Source organism: Dermacentor andersoni, chromosome 8 (genome assembly GCF_023375885.2).
Source record: "Dermacentor andersoni chromosome 8, qqDerAnde1_hic_scaffold, whole genome shotgun sequence".
NCBI lineage: Eukaryota > Metazoa > Arthropoda > Arachnida > Ixodida > Ixodidae > Dermacentor > Dermacentor andersoni.
The window spans coordinates 117,433,930-117,453,873 of record NC_092821.1 but is presented as its reverse complement, the minus strand read 5'-3'; the positions used below and the strand labels follow the sequence as shown (position 1 = coordinate 117,453,873).

Below are 19,944 nucleotides of genomic sequence, written 5' to 3'. Positions count from 1 at the left end.
ATCTGTATTTTGCCAAACTGTTTTAGTTGTAATAGCTGGGTGACATTTCTGGTGCACGTGCGGGGTACGGTCGATGTTAAGACCTGTTAAGATCGTACCCCAGACCTAAGCCCGGCGAGCAGTTCAGCCGAGCTTACCCTTGTGCACGTACGTGCCAGCCGACGTCTCCAGGGACTCCAGCCACAGCACGGTCTGCTACCCGAACGAACTAGAATGACGAACCAACCACCTCCTGCCACTCCTATAGCATCGCACCTTGTCGCCAATCCCATCCGGACGCCGAATCTGTTCCACGGAATTGCTTCAGAGGACGCCGACGACTGGTTGCCAACCTCAACGACTGGAACCACGAGCGTAAGCTACGCTACGTGTACTTCGCTCTTGAGGATTCCGCGAAAACATGGTTTGAGAACCACGAGGCAACACTGACGTCATGGGAAGAATTTCGTAGGCAGTTCCTCAATGCCTCCGCCAGGGCGGACAGGAAGGAGAGGGCGGAATTAGCGTTGGAGGCAAGAATTCAAGGCCCGAATGAGCGAGTGACGGCGTACGTAGAAGACATGAATTGGCTTTTCAGAAGCGCGCCAAAGGTGCGCCATCTCATGCGCGGTGACGACAAAATCCATCGACGACAAGCCACTACTATGGAAAAGGTCCTTCAACAGCGGGCCAGGCAAAACAACCGCGACGCCGTGATTTCAAGGGAGTTCTCTGCCGTTACCCTCGGTAACGACGTTGGAACTCATCAGGGCTGTCGTCAAGGACTGCAGAAGATGCAGACGACCACTGCCCCTGTGGGACAACTTTCCATTGCGGAAATGGTGCGCGCCGAGGTCTGACAGGCCGTCCATGTTCCTGGACAGTACGAGGCACCACAGAACAGGGACCGCACGCCGAAATGAGTTACGCTGAAGCAGTACGCCGTCCGCCACCCTCAAGTGCGTGCAGCATGGTATACCGCACTCAACAAATGGACGAAAGGTTCAGGCCGCCTCGCAGCCCACCCCACATCGCCGAAGCAAGGACTGGGAAGAGCGACGTCTGGCCACCACAGACTACAAGCCCCTTTGTTTTCATTGTGGCGAAGACGGACACATCTACAGAATGCGTCCTTATCGTCATGTGGGGCTCCGTGGATTCTCGTCGAATGCACCTCGTCCACGACCTGGTGAGTGGCCGCCGGAAATAGTTTCGTCGCAAATCGTCGCAATGTTGATCAGCAATGGCAGGAGCTCCGTTCGTCGCCTCCTGCTCGTTGCAGGTCACAATCACCAAGCCAAGCCTTATTCGCGGCGCTCTGAGACGCCGCTGGCCTAGCCCAGCAGGTCGGGAAAACTGAGTTAGCGACCTCCGGAGGTGAGGCCGCTGACGACGACCGTACGCAATATCCTCCACTACGACGACAACCACGAAAACAGAACGACGCAGAGGTACAGACGGAGACACCTTACGAGAGGTAGTAACGTCGAACATTCCCGTCACCATAGACGACGAAGAAATAACGGCGTTAATCGACACTGGAGCGGACACCTCAGTTATGAGCATGGACCTTGCCTGCAAGCTGAAAGTTTCTACCGAGTGGACTGGGGCCATCTGCTAACCCCGGTAGGCAGATGCACAGCGCGAGTGAGCATTCGTGGGTTTACGTACCTCGGAGATATCGTTATCCTCCCAAGCTGTTCGAGGCACCTAATTCTGGGAATGGACTTTCTGCAGGCTAATGGAGCTGTGATTAACTTACAAAAGTCGCGGGTAACGTTTTCGATGGCGCGGGCCTTAGCAGGTAGCAGCACTGACGACACGTATGTCAACGCCTTGAGGATTGTTGACGAGAACATCACGGTGCCGCCAAGGAGCAGCGTATTGACCCTCGTCACCTGCGACGCATTCGGCGGCTATGAAGGTATTGCCGAGGCAAATATCCCGCTGCTGCTCGAAAGACATATGCATCGCCCGGGGCCTTGTTCGAATACAGCATAAGTGCTCGCAAGTTTCGTTGACAAACTTCAGCCATGAGTATCAGCACGTCCCTCAAGGTACAGCTGTGGCATTCCTGAACGACATTGCTGACTTCTCCGGTATCGGCACGTTACGAGTGACTTCACCGGATGCAACAACTCACGCCAGCCTGAATACCCGCGTCCACCTTAATCCTGACTTAGCAGATGTACATGTGGATCAGCTGCTGGGCCTACTGACAGAATTCTCCGGCTGTTTTTCCACGGAATCCAAGGTCCAGCGCACTTCCGTTACGCAACACCGGATCGTTACAGAGGAGTCGGCGCGGCCTGTTCGTCAGCATCCGTATCGCGTGTCACCTATGGAGCGGGAGGCGATTCAGCGTCAAGTTCAAGAAATGCTAAATGATGACGTCATCCCGCCGTCGACAAATACGTGGGCATCGCCTGTCGTACTAGTAAAAAAGAAAGACAACACATTCCGCTTGGGCGTTGGCTACAGACGGCTTAGCCGAGTCACCAAACGCGACGTTTATCCCCTGCCACGGATCGATGACGCTTTGGACCATCTGCGTCATGCTCAGTTCTCTGCTTCGTTAGACCTAAAATCAGGCTACTGGCAAGTCGACGAGCGTGACCGTGAAAAAACCGCCATCGTGACTACCGATGGGCTGTACGAATTTAAAGTGCAAGGCCAACCTCACCATCAAGCCTGAAAAATTTTACTTTGGTTTCTAGGCCACGTGGTCAGCTGCCAAGGAGTACGACCAGACCCAGAAAAACTCGCTGCCGTTGCCTAGTTTCCTCGTCCTAAAGACAAAAAGGCTGTTCAGTGGTTCCTGGGCCTCTGCGCTTACTACCGTCGTTTCGTTGAAGGCTCCTCAAGGATTGCTGAACCGCTCACGAGACTGACGCGACAAGATGTGCCCTTTGCGTGGACGAAAGACCAAGAGCAGGCCTTCACCGAATTGCGTAAACGCCTTCAGTCCGCTCCAGTGCTGGCGCATTTTGATGACACCGCGGCAACTCAAATACACACCGACGCCAACAGCGTACGACTCGGGGCCATTCTGGTTCAATGGCAAGATGACGCAGAACGTGTAATTGCGTACGCGAGTCGTAGTCTGACAAAAGCAGAAGCTAATTACTCAACGACCGAAAAAGAAGCAGAGCGAGTGATCACCACTCTCTCTGCTGGCTTGCCAATCTACGAGACCCGTCAGGTCGCCTCGCTCATTGGAGCCTCCACCTCCAGGACTACAGATCGGGCCATAAGCATAGCGACGCTGACTGCTTGTCACGTTCTCCTATTCCCTTGACATCCTCCGACTTGGAGCTAGATTTGCCGTTTCTTGGTGTCATCGACGTGGTGCGCATGGCTGACTGTCAACGTGCAGCTGCTTCCAGTCATCCGATATCTCGAGGGAGCTGACGTTGTTGTCCCACGCCCACTTTCACGAGGATTGACGTCGTACTGCCTGCGAAACGATGTCCTGTACAAGGAAAATTTCGCGAACAGCCAGGAAACGTTCCTTCTCGTCGTTCCGACGGCGCTGCGCGAGGAAGCTTTACAGGCGTGTCGCGACGATCCCTGTGCCGGCCACTTAGGCTTCGCGGGGACATTAGCGCGCCTACGGCAAAAATACTATTGACCACACCTATTTTTGTCGGTTCAGAGCTATTTGCGAACGTGCCGTGACTGTAAGAGGCGTAAAGTTCCACTCGCCAAGCCTGCCGGCCTCCTTCAGCCTTTGGATCCGCCTCCGGCGATGTTCCAGCAAATGGGAATGGACCTTCTTGGGCAGTTCCCCACGCCCTCCTTGCAAAATAAGTGGATAACCGTGGCTATGCGGAGACGAAAGCTGTGCCGTGAAGAACTGCTGCTGAAGTCGCCAGCTTCTTCGTCCACAACATCGTGCTTCGCCACGGTGCACCCGCTGTACTCATTACTGACCGCGGTGCCGCGTTTACAGAGGAGTTATTGCAACCAGTAGTCACACTGACGCACACCGACCACCGAAAGGCCTGTAATCCCCAAACTAACGGCTTAACAGAGCGCCTAAACAGAACATTAGCCGACATGCTCTCCATGTACATAGATGTGGAACTCAAAACATGGGATGAAATTTTGCCATACGTCACGTTTGCTTACAATACCGCTGTGCAGGAGACCACCGAGATTACACCATTCGAGCTTGTTTACGGACGTGGCGTTACAACCGCCTTAGACGCCATGCTCCCGGTAGACCACGGAACCACAAGGAATGACACCACTGAAGATTTCGTCGAGAAAGCCGACGAAGCTCGCCAGCTTGCTCGGAATCGCATCCGCACCCAGCAGAATACCGACGCCTACCGTTACAACCGGACCCGACGGAATGTCCAGTACTTACCAGGCGACCGCGTGTGGGTGGGGACACCTATCCGACACCGTGGGCTCTCAGAGAAATTGTTGCGCCGCTACTTCGGCCCCTATGAAGTTGTACGCCGCCTCAGTGATGCGAACTACGAGGTGGTGCCTCCAAGCTCTGATCCTGGTTCGAACCGACGCCGTCCCCGTGCTGAAGTCGTCCACGTAGTACGGATGAAGCCGTACTACGCACGCCAGGGCTAAGCAGACCTCACTAACCGCTTCAGCATTGTGTACCTTCCTGTATGTTTTTTTTTTCTTTTTATGTTGGCACTCTTGCCCATAGTGCGCGCCGACACGGGACCCTTAAGGCGAGGACGACGAAGTTCGTGGTTGCGCGCGGGCTCTCTGAGGATCAGCCATCGCAAAAAGGCAGACGTTTTTTGTCAATCTGTATTTTGCCAAACTGTTTTAGTTGTGATAGCTGGGTGACAATATATGAAATGTATGCATATGAAATGTATGTATGTATGTATGTATACCTTGCATCTCCAACGATTCGAACAGAAGCCGGACTGTAATGCCGTATCTCAACACTTTGTAACAATATTTTTTAAACACAATGGTGCAAAACTTGACATTAAACAAGAACAAGAGCTCTAGGTTAGAACAAACGAGTCCAAACACGACTCACGTAAGTAGTGAGGCATGCTAATTACAGCAGTCTTGTTTGGCCAGTGACAAACATCACATTGTTAGTACACCAGAGCACTGCATTGCACAAATGATTTTGCAACATTTCGGTGGATATTTGGTCAGAAAAATGTTTTGTCAGTAACAGTGTCTTCAGCATACTGGAACATGGAACATTTGGAAATTGCCAAAGGAAAGTCGAGAATGTAGTAAAAAGGTCCGCTATATTTAAGAACAGAGCACACGTGAAAAGATTCTTATCGAATGCCGAGAACAGTTTTTCTGAACTCCTCAATGAGTGCCACAGGACCACTCCCTGTAACTAACCCAAACTGTGGATCAGTCGGGATAGAAAATCATCTCTGGCAGAGCATTGAAATTCCTTCGGATGGTGCATAATCATATTCCATCATATCCAGGTGGCTTGTTAGGACAGAAACTGAAAAGAATTCTTTCCAGATCACCCCTCGAAATTCTCAGGATGAAAGCTGACGCAGATACGGATTTCCCTCACGACCGAGTGTTCGTGGACAGAGAGAAAGCTCTTTGGGACGCTCTTACAAAGTGCCATTTGAAAGCATCGGCCACTGCTGTGGGAGATGGTTGAAAAGGACCGAAAACAGACCGTTTAGTGGAACTCATTCCTCTGAGATGATGCAGCGTTTCCACAAAATATCTTGATGCGAAATACAAGCAAGAATTTCTGCGTTCATTCAGCGTAACCCTTTCTTATCGTCTTAGCTATTAACCGTGTGCAAAGCAATCCAAATTTTTTCAGTTGCGTACAGAACTTTGCATGGTGAATCTACCTTGGTTAAGCATTCCCAGTCAAACGAAAGGATAATTTTATCCAGCTTGGATTTATTAACTATAGGAACAAGGCATTTGCGCGGCACAGATGCACTTTTAACCGACCGCGTTTCAAATCGCGTCTAGTAATACAAGACAGCATGCTACAAAGTAGTGGTCAGCCAACCTTTGTAGAATAGTGCATGCCCTAAATGAACAGCTGGGAGGCCATTATTAACAAATTATGCTACAGTAGGAGCTCCAGCTGTACATTCATGACCATAAGCGGACCACATAATCACGGGCACTTCAGGGCATACGACGTTGATGCATCCGCAGTTGCATCAAGCTCTACTAGAAACCGTGAAAGGCTGCGGGAGGGTGGTCGATAAATCGATAAGTTATGCACAAAAAATGACCTCTTAAAAACTGACCGTCATATACTCAGCAAGCACAAAAGATCATCACACGAAGAAACTTCGCAGTTGTCGTTTGCAAAGAGGGCAATACCTCCGCCACAGCGCCCGCTGCGTGTAACAAGCTGTGCGGAAAAGCCCGCCAAGGCAAATGTATCAAGGCAAGTCTGGGAAACATTGATTTCTCTTATTACAAATACGCCTAAAAAGCGAGCTGGCGACGCAGAATTGGTCTAATGAGCCACACTGCCGCAGAGTTGCATCAAGCTGTACAAGAAACCTTGAAAGGGTGCGGGAGGGTGGTCGATAAATCGATAAGTTGTGCACAAAAATGACCTCTTAAAAACTGACCATCATATACTCAGCAAGCACAAAAGATGCATCACACATCGTCCCTGTATTTATGCACACTTCAAATAATAATGCTCACAACTATGAAATTAATCTATCAGAATTGCATAGAAATTGTTTTAAATGAAACGAATTCCACTGGTTCGCTAAAAGAAAAAGGCGTGCTGGCTAAGGAAAGTTTTCCAGATCTGCTTGTTTACGGATTCGAACAAGATACATTGTTTCATTCTTTTTAATGAAAATCTTGCCTCCTTTCGGCCAACAAAACCGATTACCCTCCTCCTTTGCCTTCGTTCTGGCTTTCCAGAAGATCTTTGGCACACCTTCACGTACTTGCTTCACCTCCCAGTAATAATTAATAATAATTAATTAATAATTCGCACTAATAGAGGGTAGAGAGGCATACAGGGGCGCAAAAGGCAGAACTGCCCATACCAGGACGGTTCGCATGCCCAACCTGTGACCCGTGGGGGAGCACTAAAGTGCAGGAGGGGAGCCAGGTGGACTGTACAGAGTCGCAGCAATCGCTGCGCGGCCTTCATTTTAGGCCTAAAGTCTGCGGTGTTTCGCCAACGGAATGTGCTGTGAGAAAGACACGGAACCACCTCACATATCAGATGCTCACAGCAGCAGCGAGAGCTTCAGGAGCGCGGTTGCTAATGACACATTTCCGCTACCAGTGCTCCTTTGTGAAAAACGGCACGAGACTACCGCCACACTTTCTCCAACACGTCCGTGCTGACTGGGGCCTCTCCTGCGCTTTCCTTGCTCCATGTTCTGGATGAAAACACTCGTGTACTATCACACTTTGGGGGCAAGTTACGGAATTCCGAGTTGGCCGAAATGAAGCCTTTCACGCTGACGGCGCCTGCAGTTGCTATGGAAAGTCAGCTGAAAGCTGACTTTCCATAGTCAGCTTTCAAGAGTGAAAACCAAGAGTGCGAAGGACAATTTCTGGTCCAAAATTAACTTTAGTGTCGGCATAAAACACGTATAAGCTCTCACGAAGCGAACGCACCAGCAGAAAGCGACACAACAACCACGTGTTACGCACGTTATCACTCAAGCTAACAATCACCATGGTTATTCTGGGTACCACAACTTCTCATCTGGGGTCTGAGAATCATAATCATAGTCATAATCGAATAGCACAAACTATTCATATCATAAAGGTGGTAAGAATCTATTTGTACAGTTCTTGCATTTCTTAAAGACAATGATCTTATCTTGTTTAAGCCGATTTTTCATCCCTGATGGCTAGCCAATGAAAGCGTGGGGCATAATTGTAGAAAAATTGATATTTCTGTCATAAATGTGTATACGCGTACGTGTTGTTTTGATTTTCGGTACTTACTTTCATATGAATTATTTATTGGAAAACAATTGTACTTCCCCAGTACTAATTACATTTAGGGTGATTTGTGAATTCGCGCTTCGACGTGGCCCATAGAAACGATGAGTCTCTTCTGAGGCTGCCTCTTTATTTTTCATCGATCTGCGACGATGGCATCGCACGCAGTCGCTGTAGTTGTTTTCCACTAATCATCTATGTAACAGGTCTTGGTTGGGACAAAACTCAGATTGTCTGGAAATATTTGAAGCTTTGCATATAAAGTAGAACAATTACATATGCATTCGTATATAGACCTATGAGTGTAATGGTCGGTTTTAGCGTAGCTATCGATGACTGTTTAGATTTGTGCTCACGGATGGGTTAGAGGAAACCTTGAATGTTTTTGACAACTGTAAATTTGATAGCCGAGCAATGGTCCTGTGCACTGCAGGTTTCTTGCCTATGCGTTCTGTGGCCGTTGATCATCTTAGTTGACTATTGCCTATGAGTTTCTGTCGTGGTTGATTATCTTAGTTGACAATTTACCAATTCACCCAGCACTTGCCCTCATAGGGAATGTAGTCAAAACGAACGAACGAATCAATCAATCTCATAGTGGTCGAATTCTCACACTTCTGGCCCAGGCCACCTTCTGGTGCGGAATCCTATGGTACCTGATCCTGGGAGTACCTTCAGCGGTGATGGGGTACGCCCTTGCCACCCAATTCGCGGCAGCAGCAGCTGAGCGAAGACTTTCCAGAAAAGAGTACTCCACGGAGGGGTGAGCGCGTCCTTGCTTATAACGTGACGATTTGGTGAAAACCTATGAAGTGCATTTCATTCAAAGTAATTCACTCATGTTACACTGCACAGCGCCACAAGAATAAAAAGAATGTGGGCCTGAGGTGAGGAAAACACAGGGCGAGTGCCCTCCGTACCCTCGTGACCAAGATTCTTCGCGCTGTGCAGCTACACATGACGTCATTCAAACTCGACCACGCTTCCACGCTAAGTATTTCACTCAGCGTAGATAACTCGAATAGGAACTTTAGGTTAGTATTCTTTTTATCTGCCGTACTTGGAACGTAAGTTACGCCTTTTCCTATTGCATGTCTTCCTATAGGAATTCGCACTGCTACAGCAGCAGTGAAAGTGCCGAGATCAGAGTGGTAAATGCGTCTTCGAGTCGACCACACCGTGAATGCCACACCAAATTTCTATATCGCAAGTGATGGAAAGGGCCCGTGACACGCGGTTTGCTTTGATTAGCTTATATTTAAGATTACGGTCCACATGTATATAGTCATTACTTTTAAACAATCACAATGACAGCAACAACACATGTGTTTTTTAAATAAACGTTCTTGAGAATGACACTATGCGCCATCCGATGCATTGGGCCCCTTCATGGATGGCGCACAGCCCTTAAGTTATTCGCACAATATTGCATTTGAATTCCATCACAGGAGAGCAAGCAGTGAGACCTTTAACATGCCCGTAAAGTAACTACTGCTGCTCATTCCTTAGCCGAAGGCAGGCGTTCAAAGCAACTCTTCAGATGTCATCTTGTGAGATTGGCATCGACTACAGCACGCAAGACTAATTGCTACGGCCATTTTTATAGCTGTGTATCGCTTACCTGCAAACGCAAAAGTGTTTGTAGTAGGAATCGTTAGCGTATGCTAGTTATGTTTCACTGCGTCGAGAACAATTAAAACGTTTCTCAGCTGTTGTGGTTGAATACACTCAGAAGATGTCAGTACTAGCGCTCTGCGAGTTTGCGAAGCATGAGGAAATTGTCATTTCGAATGCACTGCGCGAAAAAGTCACCGTTAGAGGTAGAAACGTCACTCCTGAGCGATTGCGAAGTTAACATTATCCGTGAAGAAGCATGGCTCGGGTTATCGATTGAAAATACAGTGGGAAGACAGCTATCGCAACCGCTGAATGTAAGTTGCATGTTTATTATTCCGTCGTCACCGTCACTATCGGCGTCGCCGTGATGTCCCATATAAAGTCTCAGTGCGATAAAAGCGTGGACGCGAAGACGTATGCGGTGGGTGCTGTGAAAGCTTGTTACTAAGTCCCGAGTATGGTGGCTCAGGTCGAGACAATGAATTATTTATCTCCCTAACAAATCTTTCATTTCGGTGAGGTCGCCTTATGCCACTCTGAAAGCTTCCTTACTGAGGTGGTGAGGGTGCCTCAGTAAGGTGCTTCCTTAGGATAAGGCAGCTCCGAAGCTACTTCATGCGTCCTTACGCCACTCCTGGCACTAAACAAGCGCCTCACCTCACTGCTGGCCCACGTGATGTTTTTAACTAACTTCGTGCAATAGTTCAAGTCGGCACTGGAGCGTCATAGGAACGTAAGCGTAAAAAACAAGCGTAAAAAACACAAGCGTAAAAAACAAGCACGGCGCCCAACGCTTCGCTGAGCAACAACGCAGCATTTCGACGCCGGTGCGACAGTGTTGCTGGAACACATGTCTTGCGCTCAAGTTTGGTGGTTTCGCGCGTTGAGTAAACAAAACTGGAAGAAAGCGTTCACGCGTGTTTATAATAGGCTTCAATTTAAGGATTATGAGAAGAGCTTACTTTTTCTTTGAATAACGATAATGGCCTTCGCGTAACGCTTCTTACAGATGCTCTCGAACTCAGGTGTGCAGCAACCGTTCTCTACGTGAGGTCGGGAAACAGCAGCTTTCAGAATACGCTTGCTTCTTTCATCGATATTTAGCTGTAATGAGGCCTCACGTAACGTTAAGAAGCGGTAAAAGGAAAGGATGGCTTCACTGTTTTGGCGTCAATGGCACGTGCGCAAGGGAGGAAAGCGAGGAGCAAGCACTCCGCGTTCTGTCGCGTACAAGTCGCCAGGGGAAGGGTGGGAGGGGGCATTCTACTTCGGCGGCTGCTGCGTATAACGCGGCCGCGTGTGCCCTATCTTGAAAGTGATCTGCGATAGTGACAGAGTGTGCCGAATGCTAATAGCTTCGTCTGCAGTGTTTCTTGGCCGCTTAGTCCACGTTGAAACGAGAGGCAGCACGAAGGTCAATTCTCTCGCTGCCGTTGCTGTAGCGCTTCCTCGCTCCAGCGTTTTGACAACGAGCTTCCACGATGATCGACTGAGATGTGTTCCTTTGCTTGTGCGCGCGACATCATGCTTGTTAATTTAGCTAGTAAGCGAACGTTTACAAGCGTATACAACTGATAAGACTACTATCCCTACTTTTGCATAGCAGACCACTAAGTTGCTATTGCTATAGACGCTTTGCCTTTCGGTCGAAACTGGAACTCCTCTGTAGACATTATACCGGGTAACCCCGTTTGCAACGCTCGAAAAGCAGAGAAACTGGAAACAACAGACGACAAGCTATGACCGCAACAAGACACGTGTGTTTTATGCTCAGAAGTTAAGTAGTTTGAATAACAGTGAACTTTTGCTGCTTCGATAGTCTTAAACCGCCAGAGCCAACAATGATGATCGTCACCGTCTCATTCCTATGACGCTCCAGTGCCGACTCGAACTATTGCATGAAGTTAGTAAAAAACAAGCTTAAAGAAAAATGACAGTGTACATGGAATAGCGAAGAAAATAACAAACTACATTTAGTAAAACCTATTCTAGGAGAATGGAGATCATGCAGGCATCAGGGACGTTTTATAGAAGTAATATTATGCCGCCTGCGCATCGGACACACACACCTAACACACACACCTAACACCTAACACTGACAAAACAAGACAAACCCTTATGTGCACACAACTCGTGCACACAACTCGAACAGCTACGGAAAAAATATTTTACTGTATTTAACAATGAACGCATTCCCTTCCATCCCAGTCTACTTTTAGGAGATAACCCACTTGTAAGAACTTAATCTGTTTTTAGTTTTTTGAAAAACGCAGTGATCCTAAACGAAATATAATATATCACAGAACTGCTAATTCTAAAAATTATTACCCAGTTTTTTCACGCATCTTATGATGCACCTGACCCATTTTATCAGTCCTGAGTAGGCTGAGTTCATTTGGTTTGTTGGGCTCCTCAGAGTCTTTGTCCGGGCAAGGACCTTCGCTGAGGATACCCAATTTTCGAAATAAATTATACCATGTGTTTGGCGCATGATAGCCTCTGTTGCTTATGCGCCATAAAGCCCAATACAATGCAATACAACTAGCATATGCAGCGAAACTGGCAGAGTGCCGCTAGCGGCTGCGACACGAGCCTATGGATCTGAGATATGACATAGTTATGCGGTAATGCTTAGTAAAAATAATAGCAAGGTAAATAATGCCAACAATGGTTGCGGCAGTAATTTAAGTATTCAGGTCAAGTTCAGGCCACATAACCAAAGTGCACTTGCCCTGTGTGCCTGCGCGCTCGGCAGCATAGAGCCCGAACGACGCCAAAGACGCCACGGAAATGAGCAAATCTAAGCAAATGTTTTTCGGGTGCTTGAGAACGATGCACTTGCTGCAGCATTCTTAACATTCTCACCGACTACAACGGCTTCTTTACTCGCTGTCAACTTACTGGGACAATGAAACGAAGCCACAAGAGAGAGCACAAGAGTTTCGCTCCTTTTCCCAAAAAGTGCCGCATTCTTGTTCGCGCGAGTTGAGGCTAGGGAAGAAAAAAATATCAGTATTTAATGTGAAGCACGAATATAAGACGAAATAGATAGCTCACTGGTACATGAAACTTATTTTTCCTGCTCTTCTTAGTGTGGGTGAATGTGAAGCTGTCGCGCGTGATAACTATTCCGATTCATTAACTGTTCGAAGTAACCGAAAGTGCTGTCAAGCTCTACAGGACTACTTGCTGTAGTAACACGTATGGAAAAGCTTCCCTGCTCCCTCCATTGAAGCATAGTTGTCCCCCCGTGTATGGGATTCAGAGAAAATAAGGAATAAGAAAGTCAATGTCGATTGCCATTGCTTTTTTTTTTCTTTTCAGAAAGAGCACTACATCAGAAATCAGCAGTTCATCAGCATCCTCAACCGGATGAAGAAACCTCCAAAAGACTAAGGAACCTCTTGGAAAAAATAAATCTGTGAGAGGTGGCCTTGTCATGTCTTGTCATGGAATCATATTCATATGATCATATTCCTGATAAAAATACTGGCTGCGGTCTGCCACGATGGAATATGAAAGGTCACAGTTAATTTGCCAAAACAAATACTCGCATTAGGGTTGTCAATACTAGGTTATCCTTCGAAGGACAAACATTTACTGTTCGTTGCAGTGTTGAAAGTTGTTTTCTGTAGTCAAACTGCAGACGACGTGCATTTCAATATAATGGTACGAGGATAGCGTCCATTTAAAAGTCATTCAGATTACAATAGCCACAAGCAGCGGCGACTGATGCAAAGCTTTCGCGCGTGCCTCTGGCTACTTCGTCGCCGTCGTCTTCGTCCGACCGACAGTACAACCCGTTCACTGTCTCGTGATGACGCCATCGTCATCGTACCGTCGTTATCACGCGGTCATTTTGTCATAGTCGCCACCTCAGTAACATCGTCCCATTTTCGCCGCGCAGTCGTCGAAGTACCGCCTTCCTCGTTCCATCGACGTTCATCTTTCATCATTGTAATTATGTCAATTCAATTGCCATTCAGTTATGATTGGACGGCCCTTGACAAGCCGTCAGACAGCTGCTATTACGCCTCCATCAGACCAGCGTAGTAATGCCGTCGTGGTCGTGCCATCGTTGTCACTCTAGCTTCGTCATCCGACTCTTACCATGCACGTCTCGTCACATGGTCATCTTCATACAGGCTTCATGAAACAGTAACCGTTATGCCGTTGTTATCGTGTACTCTAATTTCACTTCCCTAGTGCCATTGTAATGCCATCGTCGTCACTGCATCCTCGTGATACAGTCGTCGCCGTGAATTCGTTCTCGTACCCCCGTTCCGATGATGATGCGGTCCGTTTGTCGTCATTATTCCAACTTGGACGTCCAACTGTCGTCGTGCCATCGTCTTCCCGTTGCATTTTCAATTGTCATCACTTCAGCATTGTCATCCCATTGTCGTAAAGCCATGGTTACACCACCTTCGTCGATTCATGGACGTCACTCCTTATCATTCTATGGTAATCGTGATGTCCTAATTCCATAGTGATTATGCCACTGTGGTCAGGCGGTAATCGCAATTCCTTAATCTTCAGTTATGTTCGTTGTTATATCGTCGTCGGCATGCCTTCTTGGTCATGCAATCTTCGTCATTCTGTCTTCTTCATCCGGTTGTCGTCATACAGTCATCTCACTGTAGTCCTCATGTGGTCGTCATGTTGTCGTCGTTATACCATCATAAATTAAATACCGAAGATTTCATTGTTGTTCCGCCGTCGCTATACGCGCCCCATTCCATCGATATAATTTTTCCTTCGCCATTCTGTCGTCGTTGCTCCGGAGTCATACAGTCATACTCATGTTTCCATGCACATGGGCCACCTTGGCAAGTGAGTCATAGCAATGTTGGAAAATATCATCATCATCATCATCATCAGCCTGATTACGCCCACTGCAGGGCAAAGGCCTCTCCCATACTTCTCCAACTACCCCGGTCATGTACTAATTGTTGCCATGTTGACCCTCCAAACTTCCTAATCTCATCTGCCCACCTAACTTTCTGTCGCCCCCTGCTACGCTTTCCTTCCCTCGGAATCCAGTCCGTAACCCTTAATGACCATCGGTTATCTTCCCTCCTCATTACATGTCCTGCCCATGCCCATTTCTTTTTCTTGATTTCAACTAAGATGTCATTAACGCGCGTTTGTTCCCTCACCCAATCTGCTCTTTTCTTATCCCTTAACGTTACACCTATCATTTTTCTTTCCATAGCTCGTTGCGTCGTCCTCAATTTAAGTAGAATCCTTTTCGTAAGCCTCCAGGTTTCTGCCCCGTACGTGAGCACTGGTAAGACACAGCTGTTATAGACTTTTCTCTTGAGGGATAATGGCAACCTGCTGTTCATGATCTGCGAATGCCTGCCAAACGCACCCCAGCCCATTCTTATTCTTCTGATTATTTCATTCTCATGATCTGGATCAGCAGTCACTACCTGTCCTAAGTAGATGTATTCTCTTACCACTTCCAGTGCCTCGCTACCTATCGTAAACTGCTGTTCCCTTCCGAGACTGTTAAACATTATTTTAGTTTTCTGCAGATTCATTTTTAGTCCCACCCTTCTGCTCTGCCTCTCCAGATCAGTGAGCATGCATTGCAGTTGGTCCCCTGCGTTACTAAGCAAGGCAATATCATCAGCGAAGCGCAAGTTACTAAGGTATTCTCCATTTACTCTTATCCCCAATTCTTCCCAATCCAGGTCTCTGAATACCTCCTGTAAACACGCTGTGAATAGCATTGGAGAGATCGTATCTCCCTGCCTGACGCCTTTCTTTATTGGGATTTTGTTGCTTTCTTTATGGAGGAGTACAGTGGCTGTGGAGCCGCTATAGATATCTTTCAGTATTTTTACATACGGCTCGTCTACACCCTGATTCCGCAATGCCTCCATGACTGCTGAGGTTTCGACTGAATCAAATGCTTTCTCATAATCAATGAAAGCTACATATAATGGTTGGTTATATTCCGCACATTTCTCTATCACCTGATTGATAGTGTGAATATGATCTATTGTTGAGTAGCCTTTACGGAATCCTGCCTGGTCCTTTGGTTGACGGAAGTCTAAGGTGTTCCGGATTCTATTTGCAATTACCGTAGTAAATACTTTGTAGGCAACGGACAGTAAGCTGATCGGTCTATAATTTTTCAAGTCTTTGGCGTCGCCTTTCTTATGGATTAGGATTATGTTAGCGTTCTTCCAAGATTCCGGTACGCTCGAGGTCTTGAGGCATTGCGTATAGAGGCTGGCCAGTTTTTCTAGAACAATCTGCCCACCATCCTTCAGCAAATCTGCTGTTACCTGATCCTCCCCAGCTGCCTTCCCCCTTTGTATAGCTCCCAAGGCGTTCTTTACTTCTTCCGGCGTTACTTCTGGGATATCGAATTCCTCTAGATTATTCTCTCTTCCATTATCATCGTGGGTGCCACTCGTACTGTATAAATCTCTATAGAACTCCTCAGCCACTTGAACTATCTCATCCATATTAGTAATGATATTGCCGGCTTTGTCTCTTAAGGCATACATCTGATTCTTGCCAATTCCTAGTTTCTTCTTCACTGCTTTTAGGCTTCCTCCGTTCCTGAGAGCTTGTTCAATTCTATCCATGTTATACTTCCTTATGTCAGCTGTCTTACGCTTGTTGATTAACTTCGAAAGTTCTGCCAGTTCTGTTCTAGCTGTAGGGTTAGAGGCTTTCATACATTGGCGTTTCTTGATCAGATCTTTCGTCTCCTGCGATAGCTTACTGGTATCCTGTCTAACGGAGTTACCACCGACTTCTATTGCACACTCCTTAATGATGCCCACAAGATTGTCGTTCATTGCTTCAACACTAAGATCCTCTTCGTGACTTAAAGCCGAATACCTGTTCTGTAGCTTGATCTGGAAAATATGACTATAGGTATATAGCCAAAGCAGTGAAATTTTAATAATTACGACTAAGCATGATAAATAAACGAGCACTTCGTGAATATGATCTGTCGGTATATTGCTGGAATGCCATTCGCATCACCATCGAAAGTCAATGCGAGATTTCTGCGGTTATGATGACGAAAATTTAATGGCATCCCCTTTCAAACGGAGCGATGACAAATAGTCACCTAGCCTGCTTGATCCTCCTCAATCTGCGTATCATTTCGTTTTCTTCGAAAATGTGCTTAGTACTGCTAGCTATAAGAGATTCACTGCTTCTCTTTGTTCATTCTCTTCACTGCTTTTTTTTCTACCATTACTCCAAACGTTTATTGCTTATCTCGACTGCTGACTGGTTGGGGCTTCCGCCATGATGCAAGCCGTATTTTTTCAGTGCTGAGCCCCCAATAAGAGTGCAACCATCATAACCACGAATCGAACCCGCGACCTCCTGTTGAGGAACATAAAATTTAGAGAATGAATCACGGCTAGAGAAATCGCTAATGATGTAGAAGTGGAAACACCCGATAACTTGGCTGTTGCGGCAGCAACGTTGTATCTGATGGCTTGTTTGTTTGTTTACCTTAAAGAGTGACTCGTACACTTCATGGTGTATTAATCAAGAATCGAGTGGCTTAACAATTTAAAAAAGTTTGCAAGGGAATAGTCCTGATTCTTGTATGTCAACAGCTGAACCAACCTCCCTATTATAGTATCCCGAGAAGAGGTTCTGAAAGATAGAATATCAGGAATATTCAATCCAGCACGTGCCTTTGCCTTTCTAAAGTATGTTTTCTTAATGAAAAACGGTCACGTGAGAGGAAGAAGTGCTCAATTGTCTCATGCTCACCACAGTAAGAGCACAAGGAGGAAAGTGCCAGACCACATCGATGCAGATAAGTATTCTACACCTAAACTCTGTAAACAGGAATGTAGACGACAGAAGTTTCCGATCCAAGGAAATAGGTTGTGTCGGTAATTCATTAAATTTGTTAATGATAGGCTCAAAGAGCCTGCACGTCTCCTGAACCTAGCAGCAGTTATGAAAGCTTATACAGGAAGGGTCGGAATAATTGCACCACTAGGGCCGCTCTCGGGAGGTTATCTGCTAATTCACTAATAAGTGATCCTTTGTGACTAGGAACGCATACTAGTCTAAACAGTGTTAAGTGGGAAGGTATTTGACAAATATGCGTTACACATAAAAGCCACTATTTGAAGAGAGAGCTGAACAAAGAATCCGTTACTACTACAACTTCCGAAATTGAGGAGTTCACTATTCGTGAAGCCAATATAACCAATATAAATTCAGCTCAAATACTGCTAAGTAGTAAGGATGGCTTAAAGTGAATCATCAAACAAAAACGGAAAAGAAAATTCGAATTCCTCCTTTTTCTTGTGACTGCGATGTATATGCCGCTATGACGGGCGTTTATTTTTAGCTCCAATAAGTGATTTTGTAATAGCCCATTTAATATATTGTACGAAAGTTGTTTCTCCTACTTTCGATATACGTCGTGAAATATAGCCTTGAGATTGTCTCTCTAACTGACAACAACAGGGATTCCACACAATCGCACATCTAAGAGGCCAAGTTCTAAGACTGTACGAAGACGACCTGAGGAGTATGGAAGCGAGGCCAGGAAGATTAAAAAAAGCATTACAAGCTGAGATATAAAATGATTTCAAACTTTATAGGGGGCTCATACATCCTTAATAACATTTGAACAATTAATAGCTGAAATCTACACAAAAGTGATGGCAAGCGTGCTCCTAGGTATACTACATTGTTGGCAACGAACTTTGGTAAACCAAGGAACAGGCATAAAGCTTCCCGTTCCAGAAAGATAAGGGGATGTAATTTGTATGCCGACCCTCCTGAATTTAGAACGCATCCACATTTTGAAATTGGCGGTATGTACAGTTTATAATTCATCACGAGGGAGTCTCTCTGCATCCCCAATCGACTATTGCCAAGCCTTCTAGCATTTCAAGCACTCCCACTTCTTTTTGATTTATATATTCAACGTGCTTGCGCTAAGTTGGTCATATTGTTACGCAAACAAAGGCTTAAGAAATGGATACTATTTGCAAAGTATATTTACAAAGGATAACTGCAGCGCTGGCCAGTGATGATGATGATGATGATGAATCCTCAACAAATGGCACAAACCCACTGTGGGGGATAGGCCACGAATCGGGTGGTAATATGATTCAATAGATAAAATAAATTGGATAATAAATAACACAGGAAAAAAAAAATAATCCAAGATGCACAATAAAATGTGAATACATGAAATAAAGTATTGATCAATACTGTAGTAAGCCTTGCGGTGATAAGAATGGTTAAAAAAAAAAAGAAAAAAAAAGAAAGGTGGATGCACCTAAACTTGAGTAAGGTAAATTATGGATAATAATAGTAAAATTTAAAGTGTGAATTTGTGCCTTTACTTTTTGAATTTTCCAAACTAAAGTAAAGATCAATCAATTCTTGAAACTAAGAACTGTTAACAAGGCATTCTTTTTGTGCCACATAGAAAATCATAAATGGCTAGGCATACGTTCCTGTGGCTATAGCCCAATACTGTTGCTCCAAGAGAGAGAATAGTAGTGCTGTTTAAAGGCAATCCTAAATTATGAAGAGGGATTTCTAGACATAGTTTTCTTTGAACAGAAAATCGCCGACAAGATAATAAAAAATGATCTATAGATTCCGGTTCATTGCAGAGGTAGCATAGAGGTGATACCGCCAGACCACACCTGTGCAAGTAAAAGTTAAGTGTTGGAATACGGCAACGCAGCCTAGTAAAGGAAACTTCGAATTTACGGTTAGGACACCAATTCCGGTTCCAAGAATAATTTAGGTGCAAAAAATCTGTACATTTTGCCAATGACAGGGCTTTTTTGTCTTCGCTCAAAGAAAATTGTCTATATCTGGCTGCAGTGACGTGCGCCGTTGCCGGCAGCACAGAGAGCACAGGGCCTGTTAAAGCAGCTCGGGCCAAGGAATCGGCTATTTCATTCATTTGAATGTCTCGGTGGCCTGGGACCCATACCATATGAACTAAACTTAAATGAGGCGGAGCTAATGAATAAAACGTGTTCAATGTTGTCGATTTTGTAGACGCAGTAAGTGCACTGCATACAGATAGAGAATCTGTGACGATAATCACTCTTGTAGCATCAACGGGTAATTTCCTCAAGGCAAGAACTATTGCTAGAAGTTCGGTATGAAAAATTGATGCGTAATCTGGTAGGCGAAGTGAAAAAGACCAATCGAGGGATGGTGAGTAGATACCCACGCCTGCCCTCTCTTCACACGAAGAAGCATCAGTCGCTATTACATTTATTTTGAAACGGGCCAAATATTCTTGTAAACGATCATTCAAATATGTTGTGGGCAGAAATTTTGCATTGTTAGGAAAAATGTCTGCAAATTCAATTTTGAGGGATCCTGTAGAGCTATGAAGCGGAATTATATCTCTAAGGCTTACTTTTAAAGGTGTCA

General features: G+C 46.0%; 2 protein-coding genes across 7 annotated transcripts in view; one reads left to right on the top strand and one right to left on the bottom strand.

Annotated features, from left to right (window-relative positions):
• Positions 1 to 12,958, top strand: part of LOC129384396 (uncharacterized) — a 76,171-nt gene extending 63,213 nt beyond the window's left edge. For all 4 annotated transcript variants that reach the window (XM_072289855.1, XM_072289852.1, XM_072289851.1 and 1 more), the window contains 2 exons: positions 8,535 to 8,671; positions 12,850 to 12,958. In XM_072289855.1, coding sequence (XP_072145956.1) covers positions 8,535 to 8,671; positions 12,850 to 12,901 — 189 coding nt within the window. In that variant the 3' untranslated portion in view covers positions 12,902 to 12,958. The remainder of the gene's footprint in view (positions 1 to 8,534; positions 8,672 to 12,849) is intronic.
• The window catches only part of LOC129384330 (uncharacterized), a 463,248-nt gene that overhangs the window by 82,326 nt on the left and 360,978 nt on the right, over positions 1 to 19,944 (bottom strand). The gene's annotated exons all lie outside the window — the stretch shown is intronic.